This window comes from Phocoena phocoena, chromosome 6 (genome assembly GCF_963924675.1).
Source record: "Phocoena phocoena chromosome 6, mPhoPho1.1, whole genome shotgun sequence".
Lineage (NCBI taxonomy): Eukaryota > Metazoa > Chordata > Mammalia > Artiodactyla > Phocoenidae > Phocoena > Phocoena phocoena.
Window position 1 is genome coordinate 108,074,669 of NC_089224.1, and position 16,941 is coordinate 108,091,609.

Sequence of the window (16,941 nt, forward strand, 5' to 3'; positions counted from 1 at the left end):
GTGGCGCACGGGCTTAGTTGCTCTGACACATGTGGGATCTCAGACCAGGGCTCGAACCCATGTACCCTGAGTTGACAGGCGGATTCTTAACCACTGCACCACCAGGGAAGCCCGGATATTTTTTAATATGTTTATGTTGTATGTATTTATTTATATGCCACGCCTCACAGTATGCAGGATCTTAATTCCCCGACCAGGGATTGAAACCGCGCCCCCTGTAGTGGTAGCACAGAGTCTTAACCACTGGACCACTAGGGAAGTCCCAGGAAGGATATTTTAAAACACAGTTCTAATAATGTCACACACATACACACACACACACACACACACACACACGCCCCACCCCAAAATCCTTCCAAGGTCTACCATTGCTTTTAGAATAGAGACTGAAATTCTTACTTGGCTCGCAAGGCATGATTTGGCCCCTGCCCACCTTTCTAGCCTCATCTCTTACCAGGCCCTCTGTTCCCCAATTTCCACCCTCTCTTGGTGTTCCAGCACGTTCTCGCACCCAGAGTCTTTGCACAGTCTGTTCTCGCTGGTATGCTCCCAGAGGTTTTTCTCCCCTCGCATTCACCTAGTTAGCTCTACTCAGGCTTTAGCGCTCAGCCCAAGTCCAGTCCAGTCCATTTTCATTTTGAAGTTCTTACAATTCCAGATCATTTTTCAGTTTGAAATTTTACATTTATTAGCATGACTCGTATGTTTATTTGATTAGTTTCCCCCACTAGACTGTGAGTGCCCTAAGGGCTGGAACCTTGCCTATCCCGTTCACCCCCGCATCCATTAGCGCCAACCAAAATGCCAGGCACATGGAGGACGTGCAATAAATATCTGTTGAATGAGTGCAATCCAAATCGACAGGACGGTTGGATTGCTAGTCGATGGCTCAGGAGAGAGATTTCTGGGCCGCAAATAAAGACTTGGGGGTCATTTATAATTCAAGACGAGTGGACGGGCTCGTCCAAGCGGTGTGCGGACTGAAGAGAACTGGTAACTAGTGCAAGATAAACTGTAACGTGGCTCACAGTCTCAGCACCAAGATGCCAAAGCTCTCCTCCGCTTAGCTGTGGCTCATGCCAGTCGCTGCCCGCCCTGGTTGTTTGAGCCCCATCCCTAAACTGCGGAAAAGGACCAAGTCAAACGCCCTCAACCGGGCCCACTATCCTCCAAGCTCAGCTCCCTGCTTCAGGCCTCCCTCCAATAGCTGAGCAGGAGCGTTTCCCTGGCACCGCCTCTTCCGTCCGCAGCAACCGGAAACGAGGCACTAGCGTCGGAAGTTGAAGAGAGTTTCCTGTGCGCGTGGCTTCCTCAACATGGCAGCGCCCTTGTCAGTGCAGGTGGAGTTCGGGTGAGTCACAGAGCTGGGGCGCCGTGGGGATGGAATGAAGTCGTCGGGCTCGGAACTCCCCTCCCTCTGCCTTGGGGCCTGTCACGACCGAATCGCCGAGGCTCCCGGCGACTTCCTTGAGCTACGGCACCCGCCTCGGAGAGCTTGAGAGGTTCGGTCCGCCTGGGCCACGAGGCCGTATGTCCGGGAATAGAGGCGCACACCGGGGCGTGGAGGTGCGGTCTCGGCACTTCTCCGTACCCTGAGCCCTGCCAGACTCAAAAGGCTTGATGGTTAGCGGGCGGTCTCTCTACCTTCTTTGCAAACCCCGTTTTGGAGCAGGCCCGTGTGTCTGGTATCTGAGTTCCTCGGATCGCGAAGGAGCATCTCCAGCCCCTGATTTCTTTCTTCTGGCAGCAGTTTCCGTTTACACGGTTCTTGGAGCCTTGTTTCTCGTGGGGGGTGTGGCCAAGACGAGATTCCTTTCCTCCCTTTCCCAAGATTTGGGGGTGTTGAACAGACCTGAACCCCTTTCAGTACATTCAGTAAACCTGCTACTCACCAGTCATATTACTGAGTGCCTCCTGCAGCTCCTGAGTCAGGTGGCGGTGCGGGGCTAAGGAAGGTAGTAGCACAGTGGAGGAGACTAACCCCGATGACAGTACAGTATGCACAGGATGGAAAGTGCAGGATTGGGGCACACACACCAATAACTGAAGAAACACAGAGGAGGGAGGAAGTCTCCTCAAGCCGCTGTCTCCTGCCTCCTATAAACAGAAGGTTTTTCATCTGATTTCGGAGCTGAGAGAAACTGCAGAGGTTAGAGAGAAGGCAAAGAAGCTGAGACCCTAGGAGATGGGTGATATAATTTCCAGAGTCCCATGGAAAAGCTGGGACGAGATTTGTCTTTGTGTGTGAAGATAAACAAGACAAGGCTTATGTGAAAGGAAAAGTCCGGGATGGGAATCTAAAACCTCTGCCCGTAAATGCATTTCCTTCCATGGGATGCCCCCAGTTTCTTTCATGTTTCTCCTTCATTGTGTAGCCCATTCACCAGTCATTTATTGAGCGCCTACCATGTGCCAGGCGGTGAGCCAGGCACAGAGGATACAAAGATAAATAGAACTTTGTCCATGCCCTCCAGCGTTCAGCGTTTCTGGCCCTTGCAAGGGGGTAGTCTCATGAATGTTAACTGCATTTTAATTGATGATATTGTCTGGCCCCACGGGTCCAGTTAGAACTATGTTTGTCTGGCCTCCTGACTGTATTGCTTTTCTGACCCTTTGTCCGGCTATGCCCACCCCCATAGCCTGGGGGTTCTAGGAGGATCCCTGCCGCTTTGACAGGCCTCAGCAGAGCTGAAGAGGGAGAAGCTGCAGATTGCCAGTGTTAAGGCTTATCTACAGCCGGCTTACCTGTCATGCTCACTGAGTCAGACATGGTGTTTGTTCCTCAGAAATGTCTTCCGTTTGCTAGGTTCTGTGCTGGCAGCAGTGGGGAAGTCATATGAGGAAGATATGGTCTTTGCCCTCCAGAGCTTACAGACTAGCTTGAGCACCCGTTTTCTGGTTTGAGCATCTCTCAGCCTCCCTTACCCCCAAGAGCAGTAGTGAACCCTGGCAAGGCAAGACAGCGTTCCCTTCACCCACCACCCCAGTGTCCCCTGAGAACTGCAGCTTCTCGGGAAGCAAGAATGCCCAATATGTATGCCAAGCCCAGATTCCTTCCCTCTTGGTCTCTGTCTCAATGCATGTTTTTGCCCCGGCCTTTCTTTCATTTCCTACGTCTCTTAGCAGACTTCCCTCATCCTTTATTCTGAACCTAAGTAGGTTTGCAAAGAAGCTGCCTTGCCCATCATTCTCTCCCTTGTGTCCCTCAGTGCCACCCCAATCCTTGAAGAGTCTGGGTTAGGCCTTTGCCTCTTTCCCCTGAGCACATATGGTCCCCTCAGCCCCACCAGCTCTGATAGACACTCTAGAAGGCCTCGCCCACCTTTCTCCCTCTTGTCCTTGGCCAGTTCTGCCGTCCTCATCTTGCCTCCTGAACAGAGCATTTTCTCAGGTCACAGAGGATGCAGAGTATGTAGTAGAGATGTGAGATGCCCTCTTCTCCCTTTTCCTCCTCCTTTAGTCCGGGAGGTATTGGCAAAGGGAGGGAATGCAATTGAGGTCAGAGAAGAAGTGAGGGAAATGGGCATTTTCATTCATTCATCAAATATTTCTTGAGTGCCTGCTGTGTACCAGGCCAGCAGGTGGAGGGGAAATAAATACAAATAAAAATATATAAGGTAAAAAGATGAAGATAAACTAGAAAAAGTGAAGGCCATATTGGGAATGTCTGTACCAGTCACTGGTACCAACAGACACCTCCCACCGAGAACTGGGGAGCGGAGGAAAGACAGGTATCTTAGGTTGTAATGCCTTAATTGCGTTTGAATAGCAAATCCTCTAGAACATAAGAGTCTGGCCTTGGTTCTCTTCTGGGACCAAAACAGGCCCCTCCTGCCTCCCTGAATCACTCTAGAGGCTGGGCATGCACCTTCTTCCCCTCCAGATGTGCTGACAACAAAAATGTCAACCCCTCCCTCGAGGGCTAGTGAACCCAGCAGTGACAGGTCACTCTCTGAGCCAGACTGGTTCTTTATCCACTTGTGAAGGGAAAAACAGCCCTGGCCTCTGAGCCTGGCACCACCAGGTTTGGCCAATCTGAGTTGTTTGCCTGGATCCCCGTGCTTCCAGTTCCCACTCCTCTGACCCCCAACTCCTGTCGCCCCTTGCCTGTCACCCTCCCCCACCCCAGCTGCTCCATGTGCCAGCCCCCACCCAGGAGAGAACGAGGCTCTTGGAAGGGGATAAATGGACGCTCTGTGCGGACTTGCAGCTGAAATGGCCCTGTGCACGACCACAGATGGGCCTCCTCTCCCCCTCCACATTTCTGCATCAACAAAGCATGACCTTGTTTGGATGACAGTCGCCCCATGTTTCCCCCATGACAATGCTTGCCTTGCCTTTGCCTCCCAGTGGACTGTCTCAGGACATCTCTGTTCTCTGAAATTGGGGAAGGGTGGTGGGGTGGGAGGCATCACATTCGTCAAAAGTCTGTTAAGGCCTTCTCAGTTAAGATCCATGTGAAGTCTGAGACGGGAATGGAGAGACCCAGGGGGAGGAGCAGTGTGGGGCACTGAAAGAGCCCAAGTGTCTGCATCCTGAGCCCTGGCTTCTGCACTTGGCTTTGAGCATCTCTGCTGTCCCAGTCTTCCCTTGGCCAGGTGTTGGCACACAGAAGTGAACCAGACTCTGCCCTCAAGGGGCTTCCTGACCTTTGGGGGAGTCTTGGTTGTTTCTGCGAGAAACCAGTTAGAATTCAAATCCTAGTTTAGCCACTGCCTGTCTGGCCTTGGACAAGTCACTGCTGGCCCCAGTCTGCTTCTCCACTGGTTGGAGTTAATAATACCCGCCTCCCTCCCGCCTTCCCTGGGATTCCCTGAAGATGAAATGAGAGGAATAATGTTGTAGCAAATGGCAGGGTTATTGCTAAGCCCAGTGGGGTCTCTTACCCTCCAGCACTGTGGTGTGCCCACCAGGCCAGCAGCGGGGGTGGGCGTGGGGCACAGGCCGGGAAATTTAAAAGCATCACCAAGCCAAAGGAAACCTCTAGATACGCGGGGTCTCTAGTGTGCCACGTGGTAGCTTCTCAGCATTTTTGCAGGTGGAAAGACTAAGGCTTCAGAAGATGAAGTCACGTGCCCAGGGCCTCGCCGTCAGGTGCAGGTGGAGCCTGGTCTCCATCTCAGAGCCCACAACTCCAAAGCCTGTGCTCTGCCCCTGTGCACTAAGGCAGAGGAATAAAAACAAGAATATGCAAATTTGGATACTTAAATATTAATAAAAATTGTTTCTCTCCTGCTTTACCACATCAGGAAGCCACATTTGAGACTTGACCTCTGGTACCCAGGGTGTTCCTGAACCTTGGTCTCTGCATCTCTTGGGCCTCTGGAGCCACCCTCCTCCTCAGTTTTCAGTCTCTGAGGCATTTGCAGGAGCTCACCCAGCTCTTTCTCTGGCCCTCCTTTGCAGAGGCGGTGCGGAGCTCCTGTTTGACGGTGTGAAGAAGCATCAGGTCACCTTGCCTGGACAGGAGGAACCCTGTGAGTATGGGCTTTCTGAGCCCCTCTCTGGGGGCCACTGGGCAGGAGCTGCTCCACAGGGTCACTCAGCCCTGTTCAAGTGAGAATGGGTAGAATTTCCCTGGCCAGTGAGGAGGAAGGAAGAGAGATCACCAAGTTGTTTCCGCATCCTCTCTGCAATCAGCCAGCTTTGTAGGGAGGAGATGGCCTAGCTTAGTCCTTACGAGCGCGGGTTCTCTATTCAGACAGACTTGAGTTTGTTTTGGTTTGGGTTTTTTTTGGCGAGCCACGCAGCTTGTGGGATCTCAGTTCCCCAACCAGCGATTGAATGCAGACCATGGCAGTGAAAACCCGGAATCCTAACCACTAGGCCATCAGGGAACTCCCTGGACAGACTTGAGTTTGAATCCCCTTAGCCCCTTAGGCCAGTCACCTCACTTTTCTGAGCTTTAGTGTTCTTATCTGTGAAGTGGGGATGGTAATCCCTATCTCTCAGGGTCAGAAGGTGTCAGCCAGCTGTACCATGCACTGGACGGCAACAGAGAGATGTCCTCATGAAGGAGGTAACCTTCGTCAAGAATGGAACAATGCAGACGGGCTTACGTGGTGGGAACAGGATTTGGATGAGAAGAAAAGCATCCGGCCAGAAAGGAGGTCAGAGGAGGGAGGTTGACTAAGGGAGACGGGGGTTTTTCCATGTGTTCATTCAAACACCTGTTCACCTTTCTTTAGCAAATGTGCACTGAGCACCTCCCATGCTGCAGACCATGTACTAGGCACTGGGGAGACAGACCCTGCCTTCAGACAGGGGGAGGGAGTGAGGAGTTGATTTCCAGAGGTCCAGCTGGGTAAATAGCAGTGTAACCTAGAGGCAGGGGCTGGACATTGCAACTGCGGAGGTGCTCTGCAGCCCTAGCAGTGGGTCCTAGCAAGAGCAGAATGTTCAGAGACAAGAGCCCGTCTCACCTAGGGCTGAGATACTTCTGGGAAGAAGATGAAGTCAGTTCTATGAGGAGGCAGGGGAATGAGGTTCTTGGAGGTGAGCAGTAGAAAATGGTCAGGTGAGGTTTGACAGGAGTCTTCTGGGGCTGGATGTGCATCTGCCAAGAGTCAGACAGTTACTGCCCAGATTCCCTGGCTACCAAGGCTGTTTCTGACCCTCCCTTGGGTTGGAGAGCAATGGCATAGGGCGGGTTTGTGTGCCACATTCAGAGGCCAGGGGACACTCACTAAGGGACAGAGGGCACTGCCCCCTGGAGCTGGGTGTGGGCATTAGGCTGGGGTTAAATGTCAAGACTGTGGGATTGTGTCCCTGGTGGGGGAAGACCCAAGATGATAAAGGCAATGGTTTCTTAGTTTGACAGATGGCTGTGCAGCCTTGGTAGAGAACAAGGGGCTCTCAGAAGCCTCTCAAAGATTCAGCCATAAAGACTTATCTGGGAAGTTACTAAAACATCACAAGTTATTATTTATTTCCCCCTGCTTTTGCTTGGCATGCAAGTCCCCGAGTTTAATCATTCCAGCCCCTTTCATTCATTCATTGGCACCAAGTGCCAGGCATGGAAGTAAGTACTTTATTCTTTCCTGTAATTGGCACACGTGTTTTTGAATGTCTCCTTTGTGCCAGGCACTGTACTAGTTGCTGGGTATTTGGTCGTAAGCGAAACAGATATGGTTCTTGCCCTAATGGAGCTTACAGAGTAATGGAAGTGGAGCCAGGCGGTGAAGAAGTAAACACGCAAACGCGTAACTGAACAAGTGGTCATCACTGGCATGAGGAGAACAAAAGGGTGCTTTGAATGAGACAACAGGGTGGTAAGGGAAGGCCTCTTTACAGAGGTGACCTTGAGGCTATGGCCTGAGGAACGGAAAGAAGCCACCCTAATAAATTGGAGGGAGAGTAGAGATGCAGGGGGCCCTCTCCAAGTACAGAGGACGGCACTTGTGAAGCCCGTGGGCAGAAGGCCTTGGGGTGGTCAAGGACCTGAAGGAAGGCCAGTGTTGTAAGGGGCACAGGCTGAGTGTGGCATGGTAGGCAAAGCCCCAGCTGGTTGTACCAATAATTGTCACAAATTCTTAGGTGGTAGCTATCATTATTATTCCCATTTTAAAAAGTGGAAACCCAAACCCAGAGCTGTCAAAAGTCTTACCCCAGGTCATGCTGTTATATAAATGGCAGAGCTGGGGTTCAGAAGCAGATGTCAGGGCCGCCGCCGTCCTTGCATGGTACCACTAACCCATTACCTTTTTTTTTTTTTTTTGTGCAGTATGCGGACCTCTCACTGTTGTGGCCTCTCCCGTTGCGGGGCATAGGCTCCGGATGCGCAGGCTCAGCGGCCATGGCTCACAGGCCCAGCCGCTCTGTGGCATGTGGGATTTTCCCAGACCGGGGCATGAACCAGTGTCCCCTGTATCAGCAGGCGGACTCTCAAGCACTGCGCCACCAGGGAAGCCCCAACCCATTACCATTTATCCCTAGAGGTTCCCTGAATCACATAACATCTCAAACGCGCAGTGTATTTTCCAGTTTTTACACTTTCTTTCATGCCTCCAACAGCTACTTATTTCAATTTTCATAATGAGCCCAGTATATATTATCTATCGACAAGGAAACCAAACCTCACAGAGAGAGAGAAAGAGAGTGACCTGTCCAGAGTTACTCAAGTAGGGAGGCTGGGCTGAGACCCAGGTTTTGGATCCCCTGTCTACTGCTTAGGGGACAGGTGAGGGCCTATCCTTCCCACTCTGGAATAAAGAAAAGGAAGTAGGAGAGGCAAGCGGAAATGGCCCATGTGCTCAGTTTTGGACCCTTGGCTGTGGATCTCTACCTCTGGCTTCCATGTTTGCCCTTCTGTGCCCAGAGGTGTAAGTCACATCACAGCCACAGAGCTGGTTGGCAGCTACCAGGCCTCACCCTGGCACACGGAGCCCAACAGGAGGGCAGGGGCCTGGTGCCACTGGGAAAGTAACACTCTTCCCCCCAAGCCCGTGCCCACATCTGCCATCTGGCAGCCTTCCCAGCCCAGGGGCTGCCACTTGGCCAAGCAGGTCTTGGAGACTCCAGCAGAGAAAATAGCAGCCATAAGATCATGGATTGTGACAAGGCTCACAAACAAGGGGACTAAACAGGGCCCTGGGTCCTGGGCCAGGGGAGAGCTTCCAACCCAGCCAACTTGGGAGAAGAGGCTGGGCAAGGCCAAAGTGGGTGAGATCGCAAGAGAGGAGACCTGGCAGCGCGTGATGGCACATTAGTTATTTCTGCAGGCCTCTTTTTTTTCCACCTGTAAAATGGGAAGTTGGGCTGGATTTAGTCTGGAGTGAGCTGGTTATCTGTTTGACATCTGCAGTTTGGAAAAGTTGCTTCCAGATCTAAGTATATGGTTCTGGGAAACAGGGTGCACTGATCCAATGAGCAGTTGCGTGTGCAGGGGAAAGGGGGGTGGGTCTTAACCACCACCTCCGTGGAATAGGCCTTGAGTGGCCAAGGTTGGGAGGCACCCACCAGCTTTGGGCGCTGGCCACCGAGAGCTGGCTTTTATGCCTCAAGGATCCCTTCAACACCAGGCTCGCAGCCCATGGTTGGTCAGTGGCCTGAAGCGAACCCAAAACCTCGGCCGTCCCAGTGTGGGCATTACCTGCCTTGGCCCCCAGGAAGAGACTCGTCCGCCTCACCTTGCCCTGCCCCTCTGCCCTGCCGTTGTGTTAAAGGGGGGCTGGCGCGGGAGGCAGGGCCGGCTAGGGAGCTCCCAGGCGCTCTCAACTGCTTAGCATGCATCTCACAGCCGCTCTGGGGCCAGCTGTTCCTTTCTCTGCTCTGGGGCCTGTTTGCTGATCCCCTCCCCGCCACCCTCCTCTCCCCCCAACCACTCTCAGTCCCTGTGCAAAATTGCTTTTGAAAAGATCCACTTTCTGCTTAATTAAACAATGAGGAGCGTCCCCACGCACATCTGTAAACCTCCTTCTGAGGCCAGTTTAGCCCACAAACTGCTCCATTCTTACCCCCATTCACTTGTAAATGGACCCTCTGATGTTCCCTCTACCCTCTCTTGTCTTTTACTCCCCCCATCCCAGCTCTTTCTTCTCCCCTTTCAACTAAGGCCTGGGGTGGGCTCCCAGAAGAGCCCTGTCCTGGAGCCTGGTGGACTTGGTGGGGACAGGAGCGGCTTAACCTGTGGAAGAGAAGACGTAGGGGATCCGTCTCTCCCAAGTCTGCATGGTGTGGGGAAGCGGAGCCACATTTGTTGGCGTGGTCCCCAGGACTAGCCAGGCTCGGTAGGTGGGAGGGACAGGAAGCGAGATTTCTGGTTGGGAGAAAAGCTCTCCCCGGAGGCCTTCAAGAAGAGGCTGGATGAGGGTCCACCGCAGCCGGGATGCAATATCAGATGAGACCAGAGAGCTAGGACACCACGGGAGCCCTGCCACAGTGGGTGGCTATTGTCCCCAGACAAGGACAAATCCACTGGGGCACAGGATTCTGGTGGGACCCTTTGTAGGTGCTAAGAAGGGCATGTGTGGTGCCCCTTTCCCAGCAGCCTTTAGGAGAAGGTTCTGGCAGCCCACAGGATAAGCAATCCTGAGCCACTGCGGGCAAATGTGCATTTGTCTGGTCTGTTTGACACTGCTGGGCCTGCTGCTGGCATTAGGAGTTTGGATTATTATCCTCATTTGTTAGAGGATAACCCTGAGACTTAGGTCAAGTGATATCCCACCCAGGGCCATCTAGTGCACGGCCCAGGGCCTTCCGGCTCCAGAACCCGAGCTCTTAACCCCTCTGCCGTTGGAGCAGTAGCTCCCATCACTTGCTCTTCCCCCAGTAGGCAGGCCAGGTCCCAAGGCTTCCTGCACTGGAAACCTTACACTGAGGTGCTCATCTCCCTGCCCTGGGCTGCCTGCCCTCAGAGTGTGATTCCTTCCACCTGGGTTGTCCAGGGAGCATCTTAGGAGTTTGAAAATCTAAAGTGCCACTCTCCCAATGCCCCCATTCTCTCATTCCCTCTCCAGGTCTGATAGAAAGGTAGTGGATCCCACAGAAAACCCCAGCCAGTCCCAGCAGTGTCTGTTCAATAGTTCACTGTACCTCACCCTCCAGAGCTTCCTAAGCATGTCCTCGAGGTGCCAGGCCCCTGGGCAGAGCATGTGGAAGCTTAGGGCAGCAAGAGAGATTAAAGGGTACAGGTTCTTCCTCTGGCTCGTAGAAGAATTACAGCATCGCTATGCCAGGCACAGTGCCAAGAGCTTTATGTGGACCATCTTATTTGAGCCTCACAGCAACACTATGAGGCATGCTTACAGTTCCCATTTGACGAGGAAGGAAGCTCAAGAGAATTCCTTGCCCAAGGTCATATAACCAGGAAGTGATGGAGTTGAACTCAGACCCAGGGCTGAGTCCCATTCTTAACCAGTCCTCCTCCCCCGCTCCGCCCACAGTTGTCCGTGTGCTCAGTAAACGTCTCAGGGGCGTTTTGTGTGAGAGATTCCCTGCTGCATGCTGGGGCTCACACTCAGGAAATACCCCTGGGGCTCCCGAGGAGGGAGGGGCCTCTTGCCAAGCAGCCCCTTCTCAAGGTCCACACATGCCCTGCATAGTCCAGCCCTGGCTACCTCTCTGGCCTTGTCTCAGGCTGATCTGGCCTTCTCTGTTCTGTTACCGTGAACCTGCCAACTCCAGCCTGCCTCAGGTCTTCCCATATGTTCTTCCTTCTGTCTGGCACACTCCCGCATCCCACGCTTCTCATCCTTCAGGCCTCAGCTTCAGTGTTAATATCCTCAGGGGAGCCCTTCCTGATCCCACACAAAGGAGAGGGCGTTTGTCACGACTAATTAAGTAATGTCTGTCTCCCCTGCTGGCCTCTTAGCTCCATGAGGGTAGGCTCTGTGTCCGCCTTACTCTCCGCCGTCTCCCTGGCACCTGGCACGTAGTAGCTGCTCAGTAAATATTTGTTTTGTGAGTGATTGCGTGGGATCCCATGAGGGAAGCCACCATCGGTAGCAGTGGGAAGGCAGAAGGACACAAGAGGGGGAAGGTGCAAGTGAGATTCCCCAGAGCCATCCCCGAGCCACCAGCCCCTGACTCTGCTTAACCCTTCCTCCTCCCCTGGGCGCCTTTGGAAGCTGACCATCTGGCTTGGAGGCTATTTGCATATTGTCTGGGCCTCGGCAAGCCTAGCACGATGTCCCTGGGGGTGTGTTTCAGGCTAGGCAGAGTGGCCCTTGCAGCCTGCGAAGGGAGTCGGGAGTTCCACCTCTCCCCACCCCCAAATCCAGGCATGGGGGAACAATACGGGTGGTGATGCGGTGGCCTCACCATGGTAACAGGCTATCAAGAATGTGGGCAGGCCTGGGGGGCGCAGAGGAGGGAGGGAATGACCTCAGCAAAGAGAAGCATCATGATAAATGAGCCAGCACCCACAGCAGACTCCCCCCAAGCCCACCCCTTGGGGCCTCCACGATGGTGCCATCACTTGGATGACCCCGACATGACCATTAGTCCTCCCCACCACCCCCAGCCTACGAGAGTGGAGCAGAAATCCCCTCTCGGAGGGAGCCAGGGCTGCCACCCAACTGGGTCCTGGTTCTGAACAGGCCAGTGGGGGCTGTGGAGGTGCAGCTGGTGGCCCTCAGGCCAGGCACTGCCCAGTCCCTCAGTGCCTCTGCGCACACAGGCACAACCCCGCCTGCCGGGGCTGGTTGATGAATGTGTCAGACCCCGGCGGCTCTATCGAGCGGCCACAAGATGTATGGGCTGGCGGCCCACCAGACAGTGCCAAGATGGAGGCCAAGGGGAAACCTCTGAAACCCAGGCCTCTGGGAGGAACCCAGCCAGGAGTCTAAATGGACTGCAGCTAGTTGGAGGCAACACTCCCTGTCCCCTGCCCGCTCCAGGGACCGTGAAGACTCCCATCTGCTTTGTTTAAAAATAGGAGTTAAAATTGAAAGGCGCAGTCTCAGTCTGTGGACACTTTGCCCATGGCCCTGTGCTCTACTGGCGTACGATCCAGGGAAGCTGGCACAGAGCAGAGTGAACCAGTCCATCCAGGGTGCAGCCTGCCTGAGTGCCTTAAAACCCTGCCCAAGGCTGGTGCTGTGTGTGACACGCGCTGGGCCTCTCCTTAATTGGCAGCCTTTCCCTCGCCTGCGTGCCAGGAGTCCACCTTCAGTTAGGGAAACCAAGGCACTGCTTGGACCCTTCTCCAGCTTAGTCCCTGAGCTTTGTCTCAGGCACGGACCTAGGACAGAGACCCCTCTGAGACGTTGACTCAGGATGGGGATGGCTAACCTCCAGCCCTCTGCTGGCTTCTCAGAGACTAGCTGTCATCTCAGCTAGTCTCTGAGAAGGCTACTCCTGCAGCCTCAGGGATGCTCTGTTTGAGCCGTAGATTGTTGAGAGCCATAGCCTTCGAGGAGGTGATAGAGCCAGGTTTCAGTGTGCTGTGGCCTGGGACCTGGCTCCCAGAAAAGGAGAGAAGGCCTGGGAGACAGGTGGCTCTGAGCCTCCAGATGATGTACTGAGCTTGGTGGCTGTCCCAGAACCACAGAGGCAGATCGCAGTGTCTAGCTGAGCAGGAGAGGCCCTTTCGACCCTGAACCTCTTCCCTCTTCAGGGTGGCCGCCCCTGGCCTGGAGGGCTCTGTGAAGGGGGAGTAGAGGGGCAGTGATTTGTCAGCGTCTCCGGCTGGTGAAGGATCCTTCTCTCCTTCTGTCAGAGGAAATTAAATGATGTTATCGGCACAGCAATTGTTTTTCTTCCCTGACAAAGGGAAATATATGCAGACCTTCCAAGAGCAAAGCCGAATGCTCCCCATCTGGGACTGGCTGGGGAGATAAAGGTGGAGGGGCTCTCCCAGAAGCCTACCCATGGCGGTTTCAGACCATCTTCAAGGGCTAGTGGGTGGAGGTCTGTCTCTCAACCCTTTCAGACGTGACCATTCCTCTTGCTGTCTGCCTTGCATCCCCATTGCCTCTTCTTCAAGCTTTCAGCAGTGCCAGATGCCACTTTTCTCTGAAGACCTCTCCAGGTCCATTTCCTCACCTTGGGAATCCACTAGTTCAGGGGCCATGACAGCCCGGCCTAAAAGAGGCCCTCTCAGCCCCATATTCACTTCCTCCTGGTCCAGGCAAGGCCCTGAGGGCCAGGAATCATTTGGATTTGACATTAGTTTGTTTTGTGCCTTCTTCTCCAGGGGACATCCGGAACCTCCTTGTCTGGATCAAGAAGAACTTGCTAAAAGAGCGGCCGGAGTTGTTCATCCGGGGAGACAGCGTGTGAGTCCCTTTCTCCCTTCCCTGAGGAGGGCAGGTGAAGGGAAGGCGGTTTGAGCCCCTGTCCTTGGTTCAAGCACAGCCTCCTCTGGGTCTTGTTCTCCCTTTATCCTCCTCTTAGCCCTCCAAGGAAAAGGCTGCCTCTGTCCAGCTCTGTTGAAGTTTATTTTCAGTTTTCTTGTTACCACATTGGACTGTTGGGGATTTTTTTCAAAACCTGGGTCAGGAGACTGGTAAATTTATCAAAAAACTTAGATTCCACCTTCTGCTTGCCACAAACTTGCTGTGGAACCTTGGGCAAGTTACTTAACTTCTCTGGGCCTCAGCTACTTTCTCCATACAGACATTACTGAGGAAAAGATGCTACCCAAGCTCTCTCTCATCGCTTGACAACCTAGGACAGTGTTCTCCCATGGAACTTCCTGTGACGATAGAAATGTTCTCTATCTGTGCTGTCCAGTACGGTAGCTACTAGGCACATGACGATATTGAACCCTTGAAATGCGGCTAGTGTGACTGAGGAACTAAGTGTTCAGTGTTACTTAAATGGAATTTAAATTTAAATGTGGCTTGTAGATACCGGGCTGGACAGTGCAGGTCTAGGATTACAGGGAGTCACTGCATGTGTGTGCACACACATGCACATTCATGCTCACTGGGGACACCCCTAGCCCAGCCCAAAGCTTCTGTATCTGTCCCAGGCCCGGCTTAGCCTCCTAGGAAAAGATCCAGATTCCATGTGCCATGAAATCACTATACTCCTACAACAAGGCCAGCCTGATATGTCACAGAAGTGGCCAGGGCATTTGTGGGACTTGTTCATCTGCCTCGAAGCAGAGGTTCACCAGTAGGCCCTGGGGGCTAGGGCTGCCATCCAGCCTGTGGCTCAGGTCATGGTCCAACAGTCGTGGAGGTCACCCCCAAGGACAGCAATGCTCTTTGGGTCATTGCCAGCAGGAACCAGGCTAAGGTACCTGTCCAAATATCGGCCTGCCCTGCCTTACTCCAGGCAGGGCTGCTCTCAGGCCTTCAGGGGCTTGGGGCCACTAGCAGGTTTCCCTGATTCAGAAAAGCCAAGGTAGCCTCCTCTCCAGGACGCGCATGCAGGAGGCCTAGGACAGTGAGGTTAGACCCCTGGAAAGATAGGCTGCTACCAGTGGTTCCCATGCTAGACCCTGGCAAGCAAGCACCTCACACGCATCATCCCACTTCATCCTCCCGCAGAGCTCGTGAGGAAGGCACTGTGATTTACCCTGTTTTCAGATGAAGAAACTGATGCTCAGGGCAACAAAATGACCTGCCCGAGGTCTGGGAGGTGGCAGTGGAATTTGCACCTGTGTTGCATCTGGCCCTCAGACTTTCCTATCGCCTCCATTCCCTGGGAGAACTTTAATGGGGACCCTCGAGAGAAAAGGCTCCCACCACACTCCTGCGGCCCAAATGTCTAAGCCTCTGCCCCTGCCCCAGCCAGCTCCCGCCCTTCACGCCCTGCTACTCACCACCATCTTTCCCACAGGCGGCCAGGGATTCTGGTGCTGATTAACGATGCCGACTGGGAACTGCTGGTCAGTACCTCGGGGGACAGCCCTCCCTCAACCACTCCCCTCACTGCTTTGGTAGGAAAGCCTTGGGCCTCTCATGAGACGCACATAGGGTGGCTATGTAATCCTCTGTCCCAATCTGGCCTCCAGACTGAGGCTACTTGAGTCTCCCACCCCAAGTGAGGAAGGAATGGGTAGCTGGGGGAAGTGATGAGCTCTCCTCCACCCTGGAGATTTGCTAGTAGTTAATGTATAGTGTACCCGTTTTTTTTCTGGTAGATCCTATCTTTTTCTCCCAGAGCAGCCAGGCTCCCCCTCTTTCCCTCTCAACACCTGGGGAGAAACTGGAAAAGTGCCCTTGACGGTCTTCTTATTTCTCTTCTGGACCAGGGTGAGCTGGACTACCAGCTTCAGGACCAGGACAGCATCCTCTTCATATCCACGCTGCATGGCGGCTAAGGGCCCTTCTCTGTGCCTGGGCCCCCTTGGGGTGGGGAGAACAGAACAATCAGACATCCCCTTGGGCCCTGCTTCCAGATCTCCCTGTCTCCCTTGGCTGCTTTCTTCCCTACTCTGTCCCCTGAGCTCCCTCCAGGCAGGGAAAAGAGGCCAGGTGCTAAAAATGAGCCTTTCTCAGGCACGTGAGCAGGGGAAGGCAGGCAGGCGGGCAGGCGCCCGAGCCCAGCACTCCCTCTCCCAGCAGCTGAGGTGGGGGAGGGTGCCCCTCAGTTTGTCAGGAGTGGAGGGGTCTGTGCGGCCAGGTGACCCGGCAGCTCTCTACTCCTGTGTCTCAGTCTAAACACTGAGTGGCCGCTGACGAGGCACTCCAGCTCCTGGGCCGTGGTGCCTTCCTGGGGGAAGATGAATGAACCTGAATAGCTGATGGCAGGCCCCTCCCTTCTCAAAGATTGGAGGGGTCTCCGCCTCAGTTTCCCCATCTGGACAGCAGAGGGCTCTGCCTGTCCCCCACTGATATCATTGTGGAGCCCCAGCTGGGGTCCCCTATTCAGTGCTGCCCCCCCCACAGCAGCTGCTCTTCCAGCCGCACCCTTCCTCCTGCTCCCCCACCCACAGTGCTTGACCCTGGCTGGCCTCCCCCCACACAGGCCACCAGATGGGCTCCTGAGACGCTCCTCCCGGCAAGAGGCTGCCAGCTGCAGCTCATTCCGCTGAGTGGGGAGAGAAGGAGGGTGTCGGCTAAACCTTGGACTGGCAGATAGAGGCTTGGGGGGTCAATGTGCCTCAGTTTCCTCCTCAACAACAACTGAATTTTTATAGTATCTGAAAACTGGGGAGATACTTGATGGCACAAATGTACACTTGATCTCCTCTCTCTCCTCCTGCAGGAAGCAGGATGGGGGCAGGCAGCACCTGGTAGGCAGGATGGTTCACCCCTCCTCCCTCCATCCCTTCTGGAAGTCTTGGGGCCTCAGTGCCTGCAACAGCTGGCCTTGGGCAAATAAAAGACTAGGTTGTTTACTGGCCTTGCCTGGAACTTCGTCCTTAGAAACCGGTGGCACCCCACACTTCCCCCAGCCGTGGTCTCTGGTCCAACCTCTGTCTTCAGCCTAGGTCTTTCAGAACTTCCCTTCACCCGAGAAGAGAGCAGGGGTTGCAAGCCAGACTATCCAGACTCCGAGAAAGGGTGATAGGACGGGCCATCTGGAGAAGGGGTGGCAGAGCCG

At 54.1% G+C, this 16,941-nt stretch overlaps 1 protein-coding gene across 1 annotated transcript; it reads left to right on the top strand.

Annotated features, from left to right (window-relative positions):
- The first annotated feature begins 1,313 nt into the window (after positions 1-1,313).
- URM1 (ubiquitin related modifier 1) lies at positions 1,314-16,739 on the top strand. Its single transcript, XM_065879384.1, has 6 exons — positions 1,314-1,351; positions 5,407-5,477; positions 13,637-13,718; positions 15,232-15,280; positions 15,647-15,923; positions 15,957-16,739. Exons 1-5 carry the CDS (start codon positions 1,317-1,319, stop codon positions 15,713-15,715), a joined length of 306 nt encoding a protein of 101 aa, XP_065735456.1. The 5' UTR covers positions 1,314-1,316; the 3' UTR covers positions 15,716-15,923; positions 15,957-16,739.
- Positions 16,740-16,941: the final 202 nt, after the last annotated feature.

What these genes read in the sequence shown, in the direction of transcription:
- URM1 (XM_065879384.1), top strand. Translation starts at nt 1,317, where the DNA reads ATGGCAGCGCCCTTGTCAGTGCAGGTGGAGTTCGG. An exon ending in TTCATCCGGGGAGACAGCGT is followed by an intron (nt 13,719 to 15,231) that starts GTGAGTCCCTTT and finishes TCTTTCCCACAG; the next exon opens with GCGGCCAGGGATTCTGGTGC. An exon ending in ATGCCGACTGGGAACTGCTG is followed by an intron (nt 15,281 to 15,646) that starts GTCAGTACCTCG and finishes CTTCTGGACCAG; the next exon opens with GGTGAGCTGGACTACCAGCT.